Here is a 20,420-nt window from a genome sequence, read left to right as displayed (position 1 = left end):
TCACCAACCCTCTGTCCTAAATTGGAGAAGGCAATGGCAATGCACTGCAGTATCCTTGCCTGGAGAATTCCATGTACATACAGAGGAGCCTGGCGGGGTACAGTCCATGGGGTTGCAAGAGTTGAACATGACTTAGCGACTATACCACCACCACCACCGCCCTAAATGATCTGTGTGCTGCAGAGCAGCCAGTGGATCAGGAGTGCAGAGGAGTCCACTGTCTGAAATGAACCTACTCTGTGTATTAACAATTGGTCATGTCATGAATGTTCTCAAAACTAACTTAATGAGGGGCTCTTCAACCTAGTTTTAGACCCACCACTGTCTTCTCCCTCACCTCCAAAGTTACACGGTGCCAAGCCCTGGCACAGCTGGAAACAGAGGAGGGTTGAAGGTCAACTACCTTTCAAACGAAGTGGAAACAGGAGAGGGCCTTACCTGATGGAGCTGGCACAGATTTGCTTCTGTTTTTGTTGTCTATAGGTGGCTGGTGACTCAGGCAGGATGTCACGGAGCCTCTCAGCTGGAGTTTTGGGCTCTCAGGAGGGAAACTGGACACAGGTGGTTCTGTCTCTCTTGAGAAGTTGATGATTCGGTCACACACCCACTTCTGAACCTCTGAATGTGAACTCCTGGAAGGCCGCATGGTGCTGCTGGTTTCCGCCTTTCCAGTTTTTGCTGCTCGGTTGGTTGGTCTTTTGGTGGAGGATCTGGAACGAGATATTTGGTTATAATCCTGATTGTCCCCAAACCAAGGCTTTGCCTGACAGAAGCTTTATTATTTTCTTAATACACTAAAACTCAAATTCGAGGATAACTGTGGTCCACAAAATTGATGATAGAAATAACTGAAGAAGTTTAGAAGAGTTTAACCTTCAAGTCAAATTTAGCTAGATCATGAATTATCTGAGTTATTTGGTCTCTGGGATTTAAAAAAAAAATCAGTTTCCACTTCTGAAATGGTGGTATTTATGGCAGAAACTGTGATGTCACTTTCAAGGTTACACTATAAAATGGCTCCCAGATATCCTTCCTCAGTGGCAAGTAACATTCTTTTTCAGGCAATCACCCAATGAGCCTTCCTTTCTAAGAATTTGGTCCTGTTCTTCTGACCTTATCTCTGCCCCTCAGTTTCCCAAATGTACAATGAGGACTTTAATATCATGCCCAGAGTTGCAATGGGAATTTAGACAGATAAAATGTCTGTTATACTGCAGTCACTCAACGTCCCCTTCCCTGATTGTATGAGACAACATTAACCAGTGTGAATAAAACTCAGAATGCAATCAGGTATTTCTGGGTTGAATTTACGTTCTGCCCTTGAACTGTGGGATGCTGGGTTGAATAAGGCTCATAATCTCTCCATTTCTCAGTTTTCTTTCATTAAAAATACTTTTATTTTTTAGATGTGCTGGATCTCTGTTGCTACACAGGCTTTTCTCTAGTTGCGGTGAGCAAGGGCCACACCCTCGTAGTTGTGGCAAGTGGGGCTCATTAGCTGTGGCCTCCAGGCTCTAGAGCACAGGTTCAATAATTGTGGTGCCTGGGCTTAGCTGTTCCATGGTAGGTGGGATCTGCCGGATCAAGGATCAAACCCATGTCTCCTGCACTGGCAGGCGGATTCTTCACCACTGAGCCACCAGGGAAGCCCATGCCTCAGTCTTCGAGTCTGTAAGAATGGGGATGCTTATCCTTACTGAGTTTGTTCCTGTAAGTAGAGCACTTGACATAGTGTTTGGGACAAACTAAGAGTTCAGTCAGTAACCTTGTGCATCCTTCTGAGGGATGCCACTCATAACCCCTCCCAGGTGTACTCTGATGAACTCTGAGTGACTCACCTGGTACTCTTTGTCTGATTCAATGGGTCTTTCACTCCTTTTTGTCTGAAGGTTTTCATGTCAGTATTTAAAAATGCTTTTGTCTCTTTATGGATGTGGCTAGAAGTCACATCTAAAAACTTGCTAGTGTTCTTCACATTTTAACATGTGTTTTTGGTTTGGGGATGAATCCACGCCATTTATAGTAGCTAGAGGGAAAAAAAGAAAAGCAGCAAGATTAAAATTGGAGTTTCAACAAGAAAGACAAGCAAAGTGAAGGCTGTGAGCCTGCCAGTCTGGGCAAGCGATGTCTACCTGGAAGACAGGAGTTGTCTGGAGGCAGGACTCTGGGGAGGCAGGGTCAGGCCAAAAGCCCACTGTGCCCTGAAAGCACCAAGGGCCACCTTGAAGGAACATGCCCTCTCCCCTCTGCCAGGAGGTAATGGTGGCTAGAGGGCAGGACGGCTCCGTGCTTCTTCTCCCTCTTTCCGACGACCCTCTCATTTTAGTCTCACCTCTGATCTGAACCTTTCTCAATGGCCTAAGGCCCAGCCTACCCCTCTGCTGCTCCTGCTGCTCTGTTCTAGTGACATTCTGGCCTAAATTCTTTTAGTGCAACCAGCATGTGGCAGCACCACCATCTGGCTCATGTCTGGCTCCCCCAATGGCTAAGGTTCCTTGAGGCCCCAGTAGCTAGCAGGGTTCCCATGTGCCTGATACCCACTAAGACATAAAGGGTGGACAAACTGTGTTTTCTCAAATGCCATTACTGTGGTTCACACTCACTAGGGAATGAGACTCAACGATGTAACTTAGGGGCACTCACAGAACGCCAGGATCCTCATTTTCTCCCTGTGAGGCAGGGAGTGGCATTCTACCTGTGGTCAGTCATGAATGCCACACAGGGTCCTGAACTGTGAGATGCTAGTAAGCCTCACACTGAGCTGAGAAAGAGCTGCCATCTGCAGTCTCTCAGCACAAAACAAAAGAACAGTTGTCGTAGCAGCTAATATTTATTAAGAGTTTACTGGTGTCAAGCACCATTCTTAGTACTTTGGGATCTCACTGCAATCTCATGCCCATCCCAGGAGAACAATATAAGCTTCCCCTTTTTCAGACAGGAAAACTGAACACAGAGAGGTTAAGTAACTTGCTCAAAGTCAAACAGCTCACAAGCAGAGGAAGTTTGGATGAACCTACACAGTCTAGCTCCTAAATGGTGATGAACAGAACTCAAAAGGCAAGCAAACCTGATGGATGCACGTCATCAAAGGAATCACCGTCACTTTCTGACTCGTCCTCATCATCTGCCTCATCCTCCTCATATGCATCACTGCTCAGTGTTTCTGTAGCCTACAATGAGAGAAGAAAGTCATGATTGCATCTAACATTCAATCATCCTGACAGTTATTTCAGAGAACGTAGATTTCACGCCTGGATTGATTGCTAACTTTTGTCATTTCAATTAAAAGGTAAAAAAGAAATCTAACCTCTTTAGCCCCAAGAATCTACAGAGGACAGGACAGGTGACCCAAGTTTTGTCTTTCAGCTATGGAAAGACAGCCAAAAATGGCAGACTTCCCTGAATGGGAGCCAAGGGACAACAGCTCTGGGATGGTGTAAAGGCTCTGCCTCCTTGGAGCCCTAAGCTCAGGTGGTGCCACGGCTAAAATGTTCTTGGCTGCTGCTTGAGGCAGGACTTCTCAAGCCAATGTGCTACCTGCTCTCTGAGAGGGTGATTGCCATCACTTTTTCAGAAATGACATTTCTATTCTAAATTTCATAATGATGTGAATGACCACAACTAGGCAATTTTAAATAGGCAAAATATCAGTTTTGTAGCTCAGATGGTAAAGAACACAGAATCTGGGGATAAAAGATCTGTTGTTTAGTTGCTAAGTTGTGTCTGACTCTTTCACAAGCCCAGGACTGTAGCCTGCCAGGCTCCTCTGTCCTTGGGATTCTCCAGGCAAGAATACTGGAGTCGGTTGCCATTTCCTCTGGGAGATCTTCCTCACCCAGGGGTTGAACTATATCCTGCATTGGCAGGCAGATTCTTTACCAGTGAGCCACCAGGGAAGCCCCCCAAAAGATCTGAGAAGAATGCAAACCATCAAAAGACAAGACGTTGGGGGGAGGGATAAACAAATACTTATGAGAGACCCTGAAAGCACTAACCATAAAAGAAAAAACACTGCTAAATTTGAGTTCATTAAATAAGCTTCAGTTCATCAAAGGACATTATGAGAGTGTGAGGGCAAACTACAGCCTGGGGGCTGATACCTGCAGTACAAATATCCAAGGGGCTCAGAAGCAGAACTTGTAAATTCTCCCACAGATCAGTAGGAAGAATGCGAGTGACTGAATAGAAACTGGGGCAAAGGACTTGAAAAGACACTTCACCAAAGTGAATCCCCAAATGGCCAATAAGGGACTCAACTCCATTAGTCATCCAAGAATACTGATAAATCCCATGATGTGAAAAATCAAGAACATCTATGTAGCAGCAAACAGCAATAAGAAAAGATAAGCCACAAACTGAGAGAAGGTATTTGCAACACATACAAGCAAGAAAGGAGAAGTATCTAGAACATTTAAAGAACTACCAATAAGTAAGAAAAAGATAAGTCAGCCCAGAAAGTTTTGGGCAAAAGACTAAACAAAGCATTCCATACAAGAAAAAACATGAAAGCTAACTAAAGATGGGAAAAAAACATGCTCAACCTTTTTAATTATCAGGAAATGTGAAATGTTATTTCATTAGCACCACAGACTGGCAAAAATTAAAAAGTTGGCAAGAATGTAAAACAACAGGAATTCTTATACACTTGCTAGTAGGAACACACAGACTACCTTTGAGGCATTCGAATCTGGCTTTCTCGTCCGCTTCATAATTTCCTCAATTCTCTATTTTTTAAAAAATAAAATTCAAACATGAAAACATTAAAAACAAAACACTGGTCCTGAAGAAGTTGATTATTTTTGTGTTCCAGAAGCAGACCAATACTGCTGTCTGTGCCAAAGTCAATGCAAGATGTTGAGCCAGCAAGCTGGGTGGGCACTTTCCTCCAAGCCCAGTTTCACAGTCGGTCATCTAGAAAACACTCTGAATGGTGACAGGTGTACTTGTTACCCTAACACAGAATCCATATGACTTCTCACTCCTGATTTTTGCCAACGTGAAAATTTATTACTAGATTAAGCACATATTATTGCAAACCAATCAGAACTTTGTGAACATGATTTTTGTCTAAACAGACCATGAGTGAAGCTGATGTTAATGAAAAGAATGCACCTCAAAGATGCAATGCTGTCATGGGTTTTGTTACTGGGAGTACATGCAGGAAGGCTAAGAGTTCCCTTCTTCCCTGAAGGTAAGGAGAGCTCTAGGCTCTCTGGCCTCCTCAAGGTTACTGATCTCCCTTTGGAGAGGCCGGAAGTCCCTCAGCCTGGTCTGAGGTCTTCCTTGCTCCCAGAGGAGACACATGGGTTGCACAAATTAAAGTCCAACCTTACAAAGAGCCTGCACCTTGGCCTCTCTGAGAAGCCTACACCTTCTGCTTCTTCAAGCTCAGTTGCTCCAATTTCCAGCACAGTTTAGAAAAAAACTCAAAAAAACAAACAAACAAAACAAAAACCTCAAACTTCTACCAACCCCTACCATGACCCAAGGGATTCTGTTCAAAGGAGCTTTGGCTGTAGAGAGACATCCCTGTGGATGGTCATCATGGTCCACAAGGAAGAACTACGGTTATTAAAGAGGAGCCCATTCTAGGGAGAAGGGGTCAGATCCTAAGATGAGAGAGTACAGAGGAAAAACAACCCCAGCTAGCATATCACTTGTCATTTTTAAAAACATAGTTTGGGAACCATGTGGCCCAACATTGTTTTAAACAAAGAATCAAATCCCCCCAACAGAGAAGAGGCATACCTTTTTTCTTTCTAATCTCTCCTGCAGATTCTGTAACATAATCCTCTCATGCTCCTTCTTGCGTTTGTCAGCCTCCTCCTGAGCTTTTATTTTGGCATCACTTTTCTAGGAAATTTGTATAAAAATATCACTGACTCTCAATCCTATCTGAATGACAACAATGCAACAGTAAGATGTTATCCAAAATAAAATGTAACCTTTGGATTGAGAGTCATATATATAACATTCATGGATCATCAGTTTTCAAAGTGTTAGCAAAAATGTACAGAACTAGGCTAACTATTATGGCTAGAGATTAGAAGGCATGTTATCCCCCTTCAGGACCTCAAGGGTTGTCAGACCACTATCATTTTGAAAATATGTGACTGTGTAGTCTTCCACTGACACAGGTACCAGGAGGCCAAGTCTTACACTCAAAAGCACCAAGAGTATTCTTAAAGATACTTTCTCAAGGAATGCAATGCATAGTCATTTATGAAACATATAACTGATTTTGATAAGTGACACACTAAAAACTGTTATATAATTAGGCTATAATAATAATTTAAGCTGAATATTGTCTGAGCTCAGTTTGGGGTTTACCAGGGTGATTAACTTACACTAGTGAGACATTCTAATTGGTGAATTGCTGAGGATTCACAATTTTCATCTGATCTGTTAGGGGGTGCAGGTTATGTCACCACAGAATGCACGATTGGGAAATATCACACAGGATATTTAATCTCTGCGAGCAATCTGGATTTCTTGAAGCCAACCTGTAATATTTATGTATTTAAACTAGAGGACTGATGGTCTGTAATTTGCTGCTTTCTGCTTTTGTTTCACTTGGAAAAATCCTAGGATTCTGCTAATGGTAACGGAGGACTGACAGCAACACTGGGTAAAAGCTAGACCATAATGTAAAAATGCAACCAGAGCATGCAGCATCTGGCCATTTTCTTTCTTGGATAAACAGACTTTTGCTTTGGGTTTCTATTGAATTTTACAATCTGGTTCTCAGGGAGAGCCAGCAAACCTGGAGTTCTACTTTTTGGTCTTCTTGCTCCTGACTCTCTCTCTTCTTCATCTCCTTTGGTTGTTGTCCATCTCCAAATTTTGAAAACTCGTCTTCTTGACCATCATCCACTTTCTTTGCTACATCTTTCATTTTCCTGATGAAAATGAAATGAAATAATAATTCTTTTTATGTGCAGTTTTATAGTGAAGCTGCTTGTGTATAGTAATACAATTTATATTTACACCAGATTCCCTACATTTTGTTATTCCACAGGATGTGCATAATTTCACCTATTTAAATAGGGGGAACTAGCCTTTGAGAAGACAAAGATTTTTATCAAGTAGTGGGCTACTTTGCATCTTAAAACACAAACGCGCACACACACACACACATATAATCACTCCTTCTTAACTGCACTAGACATATGCTCACACCTGATCTCACATGGGGGTGTGAGAGAGGGAATTTACAGACGGGTCTGGTGGTGCTCAGAGGAGGAAAGTCCAATCAAAATGACTGGTATTCAGGGTTTTTAATGTGAAACTAGCTCTGTTTACATGAACTAATAAATAATATTCTTCAAGTTATAGGGTTTTTTGCTATTCAAAATGTCTCTTCCTTTCTCCCAAACCCATATAAGGTACATGGAAAGGATGACTGTGATTTAAAAATAATAGTTAAAAACAACATCAGTCATTATTCTTTGCAGGTTGTGGACAGAGGTTTACATTACAGGGACCCAAATCAAATGGGCCTCGAGTTCAAAGATCAAGAGACCTTTAGACTGAAGTAGCCCACACCTGTATTGGAGAAGGAAATGGCAACCCACTCCAGTGTTCTTGCTTGGAGAATCCCAGGGACGGGGAAGCCTGATGGGCTGCCGTCTATGGGGTCGCAGAGTCGGACATGACTGACGCGACTTAGCAGCAGCAGCAGCAGCAGCCCACACCTGTATGTGACATTTGCAGCCCGCAGGTCATTGGAAACCCAGTAAAACATAAGGAAGTATCTTTTCCAAGTTTACAAATTTGGGGGGATAACTTTTTCATTTCAAACTTACAAAAAAGTTTCAAGCAAAGTTGCTTTACCAGTTACTGTCTCTATGTGTGTGTATATATTATTTTTTATTAACTGTTTAAGGACTGAATTCTGAACTGAAAAGATCATATAAAGTATGTCACTGGTAGAAGGACACATCAAAAGGTAAACCGCTTGTGATTATGGATGACTTTGTTTTTTGCTTCTTGTGTTTTTTAGTTTCCTATTACACACATGTTAACTTTTAAGAAAGAATTGTCATTTTAAAAACCTTTAAAAAGAAGACTGTCACCGGGACAAATAGCAAACTGAATTGTATGTTGACCCTGGATTAGAAAATAAAATAATAAATTTCCTGATTTTAGTTATTAATACCCTGGTTACATCAGAGAATGCTTTTCTTCTTAGGAAGTATACAGGGAAGTATTTAGGAGGAAAGGGTCACGATGTATGCAACTTATTCATAAACAGGTTTACAAATTCTAAAGTTATAAAGGACTTTTGAAATAAAGAAAGGGGCTGACACCAGTGAATGCCAACAGCGACAGTCCTGGATGATCACTCAGGTGCTACTGCTGAGGGCTAGGCCCTTGACGTGAGTGCAAATCTCTTTATGCATCTTTACAGCACACCTCAAGAGCACATGACAAAAAAAAAAAAAAGAGCACATGACACAGGCAGACTAAAGAGGAACATGTACTCATCTATGCTAGCGTCCTGTCTGCTTGAAATGTTCCCCACACTGATTCACATTGAAGAAAAAGTCAGTTACTCTGAGAATTTATATACATCTAACTTAAAGCATGACTTTCAGAATTTGGGTCCCAACCAAGATTTACTGTATAGAAAGGATGATTCTGTGCCAACCTTTGTTCCATCTCTTTTTGTAGTCTTTCTTCTTTTTCTTTTTGCTCACGAGCAAGGCGTCGTTTTTCTGCCAAAATTTTTGTTGCCTCCTCAGCATTCTTAGGTCCTGGTGTGCCTTTATTACCAGACTCTAGTTTAAATTAACATGCAAATCAGTTAGGTTTAGCGAACCTACTGCCTCTATGTCCAATAAAGAGGTGCAAGACAATGTGCAATGTTAAAAAAAAACAACAGTATGTCCATGATATAAAATGTATAAATAAACTATAAATGATTTATTTAATAGCTTTTGTTCAAAAGCCCAATTCCTATGCCCTCATGGCCACCCCAAGCCACCAACAGAAGTACCATTCTGTTAACTTTTAACAACTACTTGTCCCCAAAAGAAATAATGTGTTCCTGCTTTGGTTTAGCTGTTTTGAGATACCTGACTAAATTACCTCTATGGAAAAAAATTAAGATGTACTGAATACGGAGGAAGATAAGCTTATGCTCAGTCCAAATGAGGTATAAATTTTTTTTTCTTTTTTGGCCATGGTGCACAGCTTAGGGGACCTTAGTTCCCCAACCAGGGAATGAACCGCGCAGTGAAAGCACCTAGTCTTTAACCACTGGACTACCAGGGAATTCCCTGAAGTGTACAAATCTTAAGTCAATTAAACAAAAATATATCCAGCATACATTCTGAAAATTGTGCATCATTTTTATTAAATAAATATTATTTCACTAAGTGTTGATAACAGTATGTTAATATATTTGGTTGATCATAAAGTGGCTAACTGTGGATAAACAAAGAAAGCAAGACTATCAGTAAAATAAGGTGACCACATGGAGGCATAGTATTTTAGTTCATGTGACAAATTTGTTTTAAATAAACTACATATGAAAATGAGGATTTTAAGAAATCAGGAATAAATAAATCATAATAAAAAGACTGTTTATGTTACAAAGAATTCACTGTGGAATTCCTTCAAAAAGCAAAATTCATAAGTGTATTTAAAATTAAGTAATGCAGGAGGATTATAGAAAAAGCAAGCGAATTCCAGAAAAACACCTATACTTCTGCTTCATTGACCATGCTAAAGCCTTTGACTCTCTGGATCACAACAAACTGTGGAAAATTCTTATAAATCAATTATATTTCAATTAAAAAAAAAAAAAAAACCAGAAACAGACTCCCAGACATAGAAAACAAACTTATGGTTACCAAAGGGGAAGGCAGGGGGGAAGGGATAAATTAGGAGTTTGGGATTAGCAGATACACACTGCTGCTGCTGCTGCTAAGTCACTTCAGTCATGTCTGACTCTGTGCGACTCCACTGACGGTAGCCCACCAGGCTCCGCCATCCCTGGGATTCTCCAGGCAAGAACACTGGAGTGGGTTGCCATTTCCTTCTCCGATGCATGAAAGTGAAAAGTGAAAGTGAAGTCGCTCAGTTGTGTCCGACTCTTTGTGACTGCATGGACTGCAGCCCACCAGGTTCCTCCGTCCATGGGATTTTCCAGGCAAGAGTACTGGAGTGGGGTGCCAGTGCCGTCTCCCTACTACATACAAAATAAACAATAAGGTCCTACTTGACTGCTTTCACTGCTGGGTTCACTCCCTGGTTGGGGAACTAAGATCCCCCCAAGCTGTGCAGCATGGCCAAAAAAGAAAAATAAAAGATTTATACCTCATTTGGACTGAGCATAAGCACAGGGAATTGTATTTAGTATCTTATAATAACCTATAATGGAAAAGAATATGAAAAGGAGTATCTATACATGTGTATCTGAATCACTTTGCTGTTTACCATAAAGTAACACAAAATTTGAAATCAACTACACTTCAATTAAAAAAAAAGAATGCACGTGATAGTCAAAAAACCAGTATATTTTTTAGAACCCACATACAGACCTGACACATGTTACGGTCTATGCATAAAAACTACCCTACAGCTCCTGATGGAAACCTGCTCAGCTACAAACGGCTGGATGTGCTGTCTCCAAGGATGGAAAATACCTAAGGGCCATCCACTATCAGAGCTGGAAGGAACTGCAGGGACCATCTAGACCATGGCATTCATCCAACCCATCTGTACACACTAAACATCAGTTCCAAAAATGGGGCTAAATAAGAAGTTGCAGCAAGAAAAAACAAGCATTGTGCCAGTGTGACTGGTGCAATGCTCTTTATTTTAAATAAAGTTTGCTTCCTATAGTTCTCTGAACTGGGGAATAAAGTGACAGTTCCCAGACTACCTTGAGATTTTCTGGTGGCTGAAATGAACTTGTTAGTGAAGGAACTCACCTTCACAGATCATATCCTTTTGGCTTGGAGCCTCAGAGTTGTTAATGGTGTTAGAAACGGCTTTGCTTTTCATTCCCATAGTACCTAATGCATTTTGTGCAAATACAGTACGCTGCGTAGGAATTACTTTATAGGAAAAACAAAACTGTGTCGATTGTTTTGACGTGCCGGGTGAAGGTGACGGGGGGCAATTCTTTTGAATTTGCCTACTGGGAAAAAGAAACAGTTAATGGAGGAAGTCTGGTATGACTTTATAATATATATGTACTGATTTTTACTGTACCATTTCACACACTATAATGTCTTGACATCATGATACGATATTTTATAATAGATAAAAGGTAAATTAATTTTTAAAGGCTTTTCCCTTTATATTTTCATTACCATGCATACTACATTATTTATGAAACACTGATGCGAGGTTTATCCTGGTAAAACATGTATCAGGAACAGCTGCAAATAAGCTACTTACCTAGCACTGATGGGAGATGGTGGACGCCACCTTCTTGTAGGAGATGATGACCATCTATAACACGGTATCTGCGATGGTGGTATGCGCTTCTTGGTAATAGGGTTTGAGGGCTGTTCGTCCATTTCTGATTTCTGAACCAATCAATATGATCATATAAAAAAATTACTAGTATTACCTTTTGTGGCTGCCCTTTCAAAAGAAAAAAATTCTGAATAAAATGCTCCTAAAATCCCAATTCTCCTTTCATGCATGAGACTTAGGTACAGACATTCATTCTTCCAGACTAACATTTTATATTATACAATTCAAACAGGTCATAGAAATAATTTAAAATAATTCTTTTACTTCAAAACTTAATTTTATTTGTAAAGCCTAACTGACCTCTGCGATAGTTCTCAAAAACACTCCTTCAGAGTTTAGAAACATAATTCATATAAACCACTATATTTTATCCCTTCTATTAAAAATGATCTATTATTCCAACTTTGGGGGGAAACTCTGAGACAATGAGTATCAGATAATTTTAAATCATTAAAGTGAATATATTTTATCATAGAATGCTGCATGTTGTGAAATCTGACCCATCATCATCTATACAACAAAAAATATAGATTTTAATAGAAAATCTGTCAATGAAAGGCACTTGTCGAACCTGTGGAGAATCTTTCACTTTACCTTGGAAGATATTTCCACGGTCACCTCAGGGGAGGTCTCCAGGGGTGCCTCCACACTTGCCTCAGAAGGCCCTTTCGTGGGCTCCTTGGGGAGCACCTCCACACTCCCCTCTGGGAGTGCATCCATGCTTGCCGCTGAGAACGCTTCTACACTCTCCTCAGGGGATGTTTCCACACTCTCCTCGGGGAGTGTTACCATGCTCGCCTCGGGAGATATGTCCACACTAGCCTCAGATGATGCTTCCGTGCTCACCTCCTGGGACGAGTCCATGCTCACTTCAGGAGATGGGTTCACACTCACATCTGGGGATGAGTCCATGCTCACCTCCGGGGATGGACCCACATGCGCTTCAAGGGATAGGTCCTCACTGGTCTCAGGTGATGTTTCCACATTTGCACAGGGTCCTTCCATGTTCACTTCTGGTAGTGCTTCCACACTCACCTTGGGGTGTTCTTCTGTGCTTACCTCTGGGAGTGAATCCACGCTCACCTTAGGGTGTTCTTTCATGCTCGCCTCCGCGAGTGCTTCCACATTCACTGCAGGGTGTTCTTTCATGCTCGCCTCCACGAGTGCTTCCACGCTCACCTCAGGGTGTTCTTTCATGCTCACCTTTAGGAGTGCATCCACTCTCACCTTAGGGTGTTCTTTCATGCTCTCCTCTGCAAGTGCTTCCACACTCACTGCAGGGTGTTCTTTCATGCTCTCCTCCGGGAGTGCTTCCACACTCACTGCAGGGTGTTCTTTCATGCTCACCTCTAGGAGTGCATCCACTCTCACCTTAGGGTGTTCTTTCATGCTCTCCTCTGCGAGTGCTTCCACATTCACTCCAGGGTGTTCTTTCATGCTTGCCTCCAGGAATGTTTCCACACTCACCTTGGGGTGTTTTTTCATGGTCTCCTCTGGGAACGCTTCCACACTCACTTCAGGGGGTGCTTCCACGTTCACCTGGGGGGATTCATCCAAGCTTGCCTTGGTGAGTGCTTCAACGCTCACCTCAGGGGGCACTTCCACACTTGCCTTGGGGGCCACTCCCACACTAGTCTTGGAAGGTATTTCTACCTTCTCCTGGAAAGGCATCACCGCTGTTGACTGGCGAGGCACTATGGTACTCTTCAATTCATCACTGCTATGCCTAAGCAGGGGGATGTTTACATACTGGATTACACTGTGGATGCCTGTGGATAAGTGAGAACAAAGAGTGAAATTCCACACAGGTAGAAATTTGACAAGACAGAAATGTACCATTAGCAGTATAAAAACAAAATCAGTCGTTTATTAGGAAATCACAGGGATTACACACCATACAGATATGTTTAGTGAAATGGATCACAGACACAAGGCAGAAACATCTCAAAGTTGGTACTTCAGAGGCACTACCACTAAAAGAGAAGCGTTGTGAAAGCAACAGAGCTCTCTAGATGAAAATAAGATGCTTCTCCAAAGCTGATGTCTGCAACAAGCATTTCTATTTTAATCACACTATAGTTCAGAATGATTTTCATAGACAATTACAAAACCTTGGACACTTATAAAAAGTAATCTAAACAAAGTCACCAGGGCCAGGGATTTTGCCATTACAGGTGATTACATAAGACACTCTATATATGATTATTTTAAGATAGAGTATAAACAAGAGCATCTTCTCACCCATACTAAAAACTGCAGTAAGACAGTAATCAGAATTGGAGGAGAAAATGGCAACCCACTCCAGTATTCTTGCCTGGAAAATCCCATGGACAGAGGAGCCCCATGGGCTACAGTCTATGGGTCGCAAAGGGTCAGACATGACTGAGCAACTAACACACAGTAATCAGAATGGGCTGGATCTCCAAGGTCTCTTCCAGTTTTAACAATCTAAATATTTTTAGCTTAAGAAATGGAAAAAATTATAGTATCTGGTACTAGTTAGATGGAAGAAAGCGATAATACTAATGTTGGGAACTAGGCTGGGGGATTGGCACATGCTCCATGGAAGCATTTTGGCAACAGTGTATCAAAAGCCACTCTGAAAACTATATATTCTTTGTTCCAGCAATTTCACTTTTAGGTTATCCTTAAGAGAAAATTAAATTAAAAAATGAGTATGTATGTTGTTACTTAATACAGCATTGTTTATAATACTGAAACAACTGAAAATATAATCTAAATAGCCAACACAAAATTTGGACTATACTAAGGCAGTCATTAAGAGTAATAATACGCTATTTTTGGACACAGAAAACGGTATATTTTGAATCTAAACAAAAGCAGGTTATGACTGCACTTTATTAAAAATATATAAATGCAAATATTCAGTTATCAGTGAGTACTGGGATAACAGGAAATTACATTAAATTTTTTTTCACTAAATATTTATTGGTTTAAATATTTATTACTTTAAAATACACTTTTTTTGTGTGTGGGCCTCACCATGCAGCTTGTGGGATCTTTGTTCCCTGACCATGGATCGAACCCACAGCCTGGGCAGAGAGAGTGCAGTATCCTAACCACTGGACTGCCAGGGAAGTCCCTAAATATTTTTAAAAAGGTATTTGATGGGAGCTTTTTTAAGACTTGGTAAATATACCAAAAAGACTCAGCTATTTTTCAGTTCCTCACTTTTGGCAGAGAAAGCATTTTACTTACATACCTGTATGTGCCTAATCACTTGTTTAACGTTAACAGTTTGTGCTACAGAAAATAAAAGTATAATAACTAGATTTCTAATAGCTAAAGAAATTTAAGACAAACCATTGAGATTTGTGATGGGAGTAACATATTTTAAAAAGTAATTAGAATTCTAATTAGAAAAGGCAGAGGAACCAGAGATCAAACTGCCAACACTCACCAGATCACAGAAAAAGCAAGAGAATTCCAGAAAAAAAAACACCTACTTCTGCTTCAGTGACTACACTAAAACCTTTGACTGTGTGGATCACAACAAACTATGGAAAACTCTTAAAGAGATGGGAATACCAGACCACCTTACCTGCCTCCTGAGAAACCTGTATGCAGGTCAAGAATCAACAGTTAGAACCAGACATGGAACAACGGACTGGTTCCAAATTGGGAAAGGAGTACATCAAGGCTGTATATTGTCACCCTGTTTATTTAACTTCTACGCAGAGTACGTCAGGCTAAAGGCCAGGCTGAATGAAGCACAAGCTGGAATTAAGACTGCAGGGAGAAATACCAATAACCTCAGATATGCAGATGATACCACCCTTATGGCAGAAAGTACAGAGGAACTAAAGAGCTTCTGGATGAAAGTGAAAGAGGAGAGTGAAAATGCTGGCTTAAAACATTCAAAAAACAAAAATCATGGCATCAGGTCCCATTACTTCATGGCAAATAGATGGGGAAACAATGCAAACGGTGACACACTTTCTTTTCTTTGGGCTCCAAAAATCACTGCAGATGGTGACTGAAGCCACGAAATTAAGACACTTGCTCTTTGGAAGAAAAGCTATGAAAAACCTAGACAGCATATTAAAAAGCAGAGACATTTACTTTGTCGATAAAAGTCCATACAGTCAAAGTTACAGTTTTTCTAGTAGTCATGTATGGATGTGAAAGTTGGACCATAAAGAAAGCATGAGTCTGAATGATGTCAAAAAAGGACACTTTTGTTGGGATGAGCACACAACCGATTAAATAAATAAAATTGATGCTTTTGAACTGTGGTGTCAGAGAAGACTCTTGAGAGACCCTTGGACTGCAAGGAGATCAAATCAGTCAATCCTAAAGGAAATCAATCCTGAATATTCATTGGAAGGACTGATGCTAAAACTGAAATTCCAATACTTTGGCCACCTGATGCAAAGAACTGCCTCATTAGAAAAGACCCTGATGCTGGGGAAGACTGAAGGCAGGAGGAGAAGGGGATGACAGAGGATGAGACAGTTGGATGGCATCACCAACTCGATGAACATGAGTTTGAGCCAGTTCTGGGAGTTGGTGATGGACAGGGAAGCCTGACGTGCTGCAGTTCATGGGGTTGCAGAGTCAGACACAGTAAGCAACTGAATTGAACCCAACTGAATTAGAATACCCCACAACACACTGGGGAGAGATGGGCAGAAAATAATTTGACACACATACAACTAGGCAGAAGCAAAGTCAGGAATTCGAATCAAGAGAAATAAAGCTGCGCTACAAAGTCTATGACAGCACTTTGGCTCACTAATCATATGGATGTTGACCGAAAAACAAGGAAAGGGGGCGGGATATATTCTGGAAAGGAAAAAGTGGAGGGAAAAAGGAGAAAATGGGAACAATGCATTAGAGCTCTCTATGACTGAGGACTTACTACCAAGAGGGATATTTAACATGATATGTGACCCCATAACCCTGAAATCTGTTTTACCAACAATCTTCTTCTTAAACATGTTTTTTTTTTACATGGACCCATGTTTAAAGTCTTTACTGAATTTGTTTACAATATTCCTTCTGTTTTATGTTTTGGAATTTTAGCCACAAGCATGTGGATTTTTAGCTCCCACCGAACAGGGATCAAACCTGGGACCCCCTGCATTGGAAGGCAAAGTCTTAAACACTGGACTGCCAGGGGAAGTCCCTATTTTACTAACAATCTTTATGTTCTTAATTAAAAGCTAAAGAGCCACTCAATGTTATTCTTCCACATTTTAAGAAAAAAAGGTTGGCTGTTCTCTCTTGATATTATTTAGGTTTTTCTATGTACCTAAAATCCAGCCCTTTTTATAATACTGATATATTTAAGCACAGGTCAAGAAACCCACGGTTTTAAAATTTAACAAACCACCGAAACTCCTTATCTCATCCTATAAATTACCCTGAATAACTACCCCAGTTTGCCATCGTAAAATAAATATGCAACATAAAATGTGCTGTGCAGACTTACTTCATTTGCAAAGTATTGATTCAAATTATTTTATGCCCTTTCTGTAAAAAACTAAGTGATAAAACCTACTTTTTAAGCACAAATGCTAACAGTTTCAGGCACTCTATCTATGCTTATTACCCTGATTATTGCTATTAAACTACTAATGAAGCAGTACTTTGTTCCTGGCTACTGACACTTTTGTTGGGATGGAGCATGCAACAATTAAAAGTATTCTCCCCAAAGAGAGGTACATAGCTAACAAAACCAAATGATTGAGAACAACCAGAAAGGACTCAGTTTGAGGTCTCACAAATAAGATGAAGAAAGCAAGAAAGAGGCAATGTGAACTGCTCTAAATGATAAGTATCCCAGCCTAAAAGCAGAGGCAGTTGAGAACCACACGTACATAACAGGACCAAAACACTGCCACCTGACGGGGACTGCACTGTTAGGGAAGATAGGACCTGAATAGACAGGCAGAAGCCCAGCATACCACAATAATCCCCAATGCGGGGATCCAGGTAATGTATCTATTACCATACCCAATGTATGGAGTCTCTATGGAGAAACTCACATGTGGAGAAAAAAAGTTATAAATGACAAAAGCACTCTGACATGGGATTCCTCCAGGTATATGTCACTGACAGTCACATTTGTCAAGTTCATTGCCACGAGCTCCCAGGGACTGAGTGAATTAAGTCAATCTGCTGTAAATAGCTTGCTCCAATTTTTAAGTTCATGAAGATCCCTGCCACAGTGACATTTGTTTTAATAGGATGTGACCTGAATCTTCTGTAAGTGAACAGTTTGTTATGAAACAAAAAGGAACTATCATGTTTAATAGGGAAAACTTAAGGGAAAGGTGTCAGAAACAACTTTAAATAAACAAGTACTTCAGTAATAATTTTGAAATCTTGTGTGTAATGATCAGCAGTGAAAACACCCCCAAAGGATAGATTGTGGATTATGCTGTGAAGCAGCAAATCTCTGAAGTTCAAAATGTGGCCAGTAATTTAGAGCTTCCCTGGTGGCTAAGAGGTTAAAGCGTCTGCCTCCAATGCAGGAGACCTGGGTTCGATCCCTGGGTCAGGAAGATCCCCTGGAGAAGGAAATGGTTACCCACTCCAGTATTCTTGCCTGGAGAATCCCATGGACGGAGAAGCCTGGTAGGCTACAGTCCACAGGGTTGCAAAGAGTCAGACACAACTGAGCAACTTCACTTTCCCTTTACTTTCTACATACGAACTAATGAAATGTTCGAAGGAATGAAGTGCCTCAGGACAAATCTATCTATACCAACATTCTATGGTCTGGTTCTCTGCTTCATGGCAGAATTACATATTTTATTGTTGTACGACACTTAATGAGAACCAGACCTTCCAATAAAATTCAGTTTTGGGAAAAGGCAAAAAATAATAATAAAGAGATTCTTCTAGCTTCAGCCAAATAAGCATGTCACCAAAGTATATTTTTTAGTTAAAGAAGGGATATTTTGGCTTCCAGTGTTTTGGAATGGCTTCTCAAGCAGCTGAATGTTGACATAAACATAACACATTTAAACCACCAGTGAAGATTGGCACTTAGAAATAACTAACCAGATCGTTTTTCTTCTATTGTTCTGTTTCTGTAGATGAATGCAGTCTGCTACATCTTCTATTCAAAGATGAACTTCGTCTCTTTTCTGGTGTTTCTGGAGAACAAAGGCAAAGAAATCATAGTTTTTAAGAAAATTAAGAAAAAATTTTGGTCATGCCACATAGTATGTGGGATCTTAGTTCCCCAACCAGAGATTGAACCCGCACCCCCTGCATTAGGAGCATGGAGTCTTAACCAGTGGACCGCCAGAGAAGTCCAGGAACATTACTATTTACAAGCTGTTTACAAACAGATTCCTTCAGGAGTGAGCCACTCCTTTTTCCCAAACATTTTTTTTTATCTTCACTACTCTTCCTTGTAAGAATTTTTTTTAATTTCAAGTATTATGAAGAGATTTTACATGCCCAAAGTTAAAACCAGGTTACTCTTTTAAGTAAGTTATCCAAAGAGAAATAAAATTATCTAGGAAATAATAAAGAAAATGTCTCATACTGACTGACAATATCAAAGTTCCCAAATTAGGAATACACAATGTATAATTTTAGACACAGTCCATGACATCTATTACTAAACTTAATTTATACACTTTAGTTTTAATGAGTTTTATTTTTTTTGGCTGCGCTGCATGGCTTGCAGGATCTTAGTTCCCCAAAGATTGAACCCCAGGCCAAAGAGGTGAAAGCACCGAGTCCTAACCACCAGACTGCCAAGGAATTCTCTCAACTAGTATTTTTAAAATAAAAATGATAATTAATATTTGGCACAGATGTCACAGTGTTAGCAACCCAAACTAGTCATATGGGAAAATAATCCCTTTTGTGTAGACACTTCCATTTCACTTTAAGTATTCCGGCTCAGAATACTGATGGAAGTCTGTTTAAAGAAGAACCCTTTGGGGAATTCCCTGGCGGTTCATGAGTTAGGACTCTGTGCTGTCACTGCCAAGAGTTCAATCCCTGGTCAGGGAACAAAGATCCCACAAGGTGAGTGGCCAAAAGAAGAAAACAAGAATTCTTTTGGGGAGCTATAGATTAAATACTGATAATGTAGCATCATTTGAAAATTCTAGAACTGATAATGTAATTGCACAGCACAATCCACAGAAATGTAATCAATTCGATCATGTGATGAGATCACCTATCCCTTACTATCACATTGCAAGAAATGACAAATAGTGTGAATTTATGGTAAGTCAGCACTGAGTAGAAGAAAAACAGATTATTTGAATCAGTCAAGATTTAAAGAAAGGCTATTTAGGAACTTCCCTGGTGATTAAGGCTGTATTTTCACTAGAGGGGCGAGGGTTTGATCCTTAGTCAGGGAATTAAGATCCTGCATACAGTACACCCAGCACAGCCAAACATATTTTTTAAAAAATGAAAATATAAAGCAAGCTATGAAATTCATTTGAGTTTGAAATGTTCATCTCTCTGGATTGAACAGGTTTTATTTCAGTTTGAAGGGATTTTACAAAGGTAAGCCAGTGAAAATATTGATTTTATTTTCCGTGGAATCATTAATTACAGCATTAATCATTTCAGAGTGTGTAATATACTATAATGGAGAAGGCAATGGCACCCCACTCCAGCACTCTTGCCTGGAAAATCCCCATGGACGGAGGAGCCTGGTGGGCCGCAGTCCATGGGGTCGCTAAGAGTCCGACACGACTCAGTGACTTCACTTTCACTTTCATGCATTGGAGAAGGAAATGGCAACCCACTCCAGTGTTCTTGCCTGGAGAACCCCAGGGACAGGGGAGCCTCGTGGGCTGCCGTCTATGGGGTCGCACAGAGTCGGACATGACTGAAGTGACTTAGAGGAATATACTATAAAGCAAGTTATTTCATAAAGTATCTTCCACACATACCTTCTTGGATTAAAAACAAGTAAAGAT

At 40.5% G+C, this 20,420-nt stretch overlaps 1 protein-coding gene across 1 annotated transcript in view; it reads right to left on the bottom strand.

Moving 5' to 3' along the window:
* MAP7D3 (MAP7 domain containing 3) overlaps positions 1-20,420 on the bottom strand; it is a 35,567-nt gene that overhangs the window by 1,891 nt on the left and 13,256 nt on the right. The window contains 13 exon segments of the mRNA XM_059884535.1: positions 439-710; positions 1,839-1,963; positions 1,995-2,026; positions 3,068-3,170; positions 4,671-4,724; positions 5,749-5,853; positions 6,764-6,899; positions 8,651-8,780; positions 10,941-11,149; positions 11,413-11,543; positions 12,088-13,262; positions 17,337-17,394; positions 18,526-18,620. Coding sequence (XP_059740518.1) covers positions 439-710; positions 1,839-1,963; positions 1,995-2,026; positions 3,068-3,170; positions 4,671-4,724; positions 5,749-5,853; positions 6,764-6,899; positions 8,651-8,780; positions 10,941-11,149; positions 11,413-11,543; positions 12,088-13,262; positions 17,337-17,394; positions 18,526-18,620 — 2,625 coding nt within the window.

Source organism: Bos taurus, unplaced genomic scaffold (genome assembly GCF_002263795.3).
Source record: "Bos taurus isolate L1 Dominette 01449 registration number 42190680 breed Hereford unplaced genomic scaffold, ARS-UCD2.0 Super-Scaffold_1723_ScbfJmS_2085, whole genome shotgun sequence".
Classification (NCBI taxonomy): Eukaryota; Metazoa; Chordata; class Mammalia; order Artiodactyla; family Bovidae; genus Bos; species Bos taurus.
This window is presented reverse-complemented; position numbering and strand designations above follow the sequence as displayed.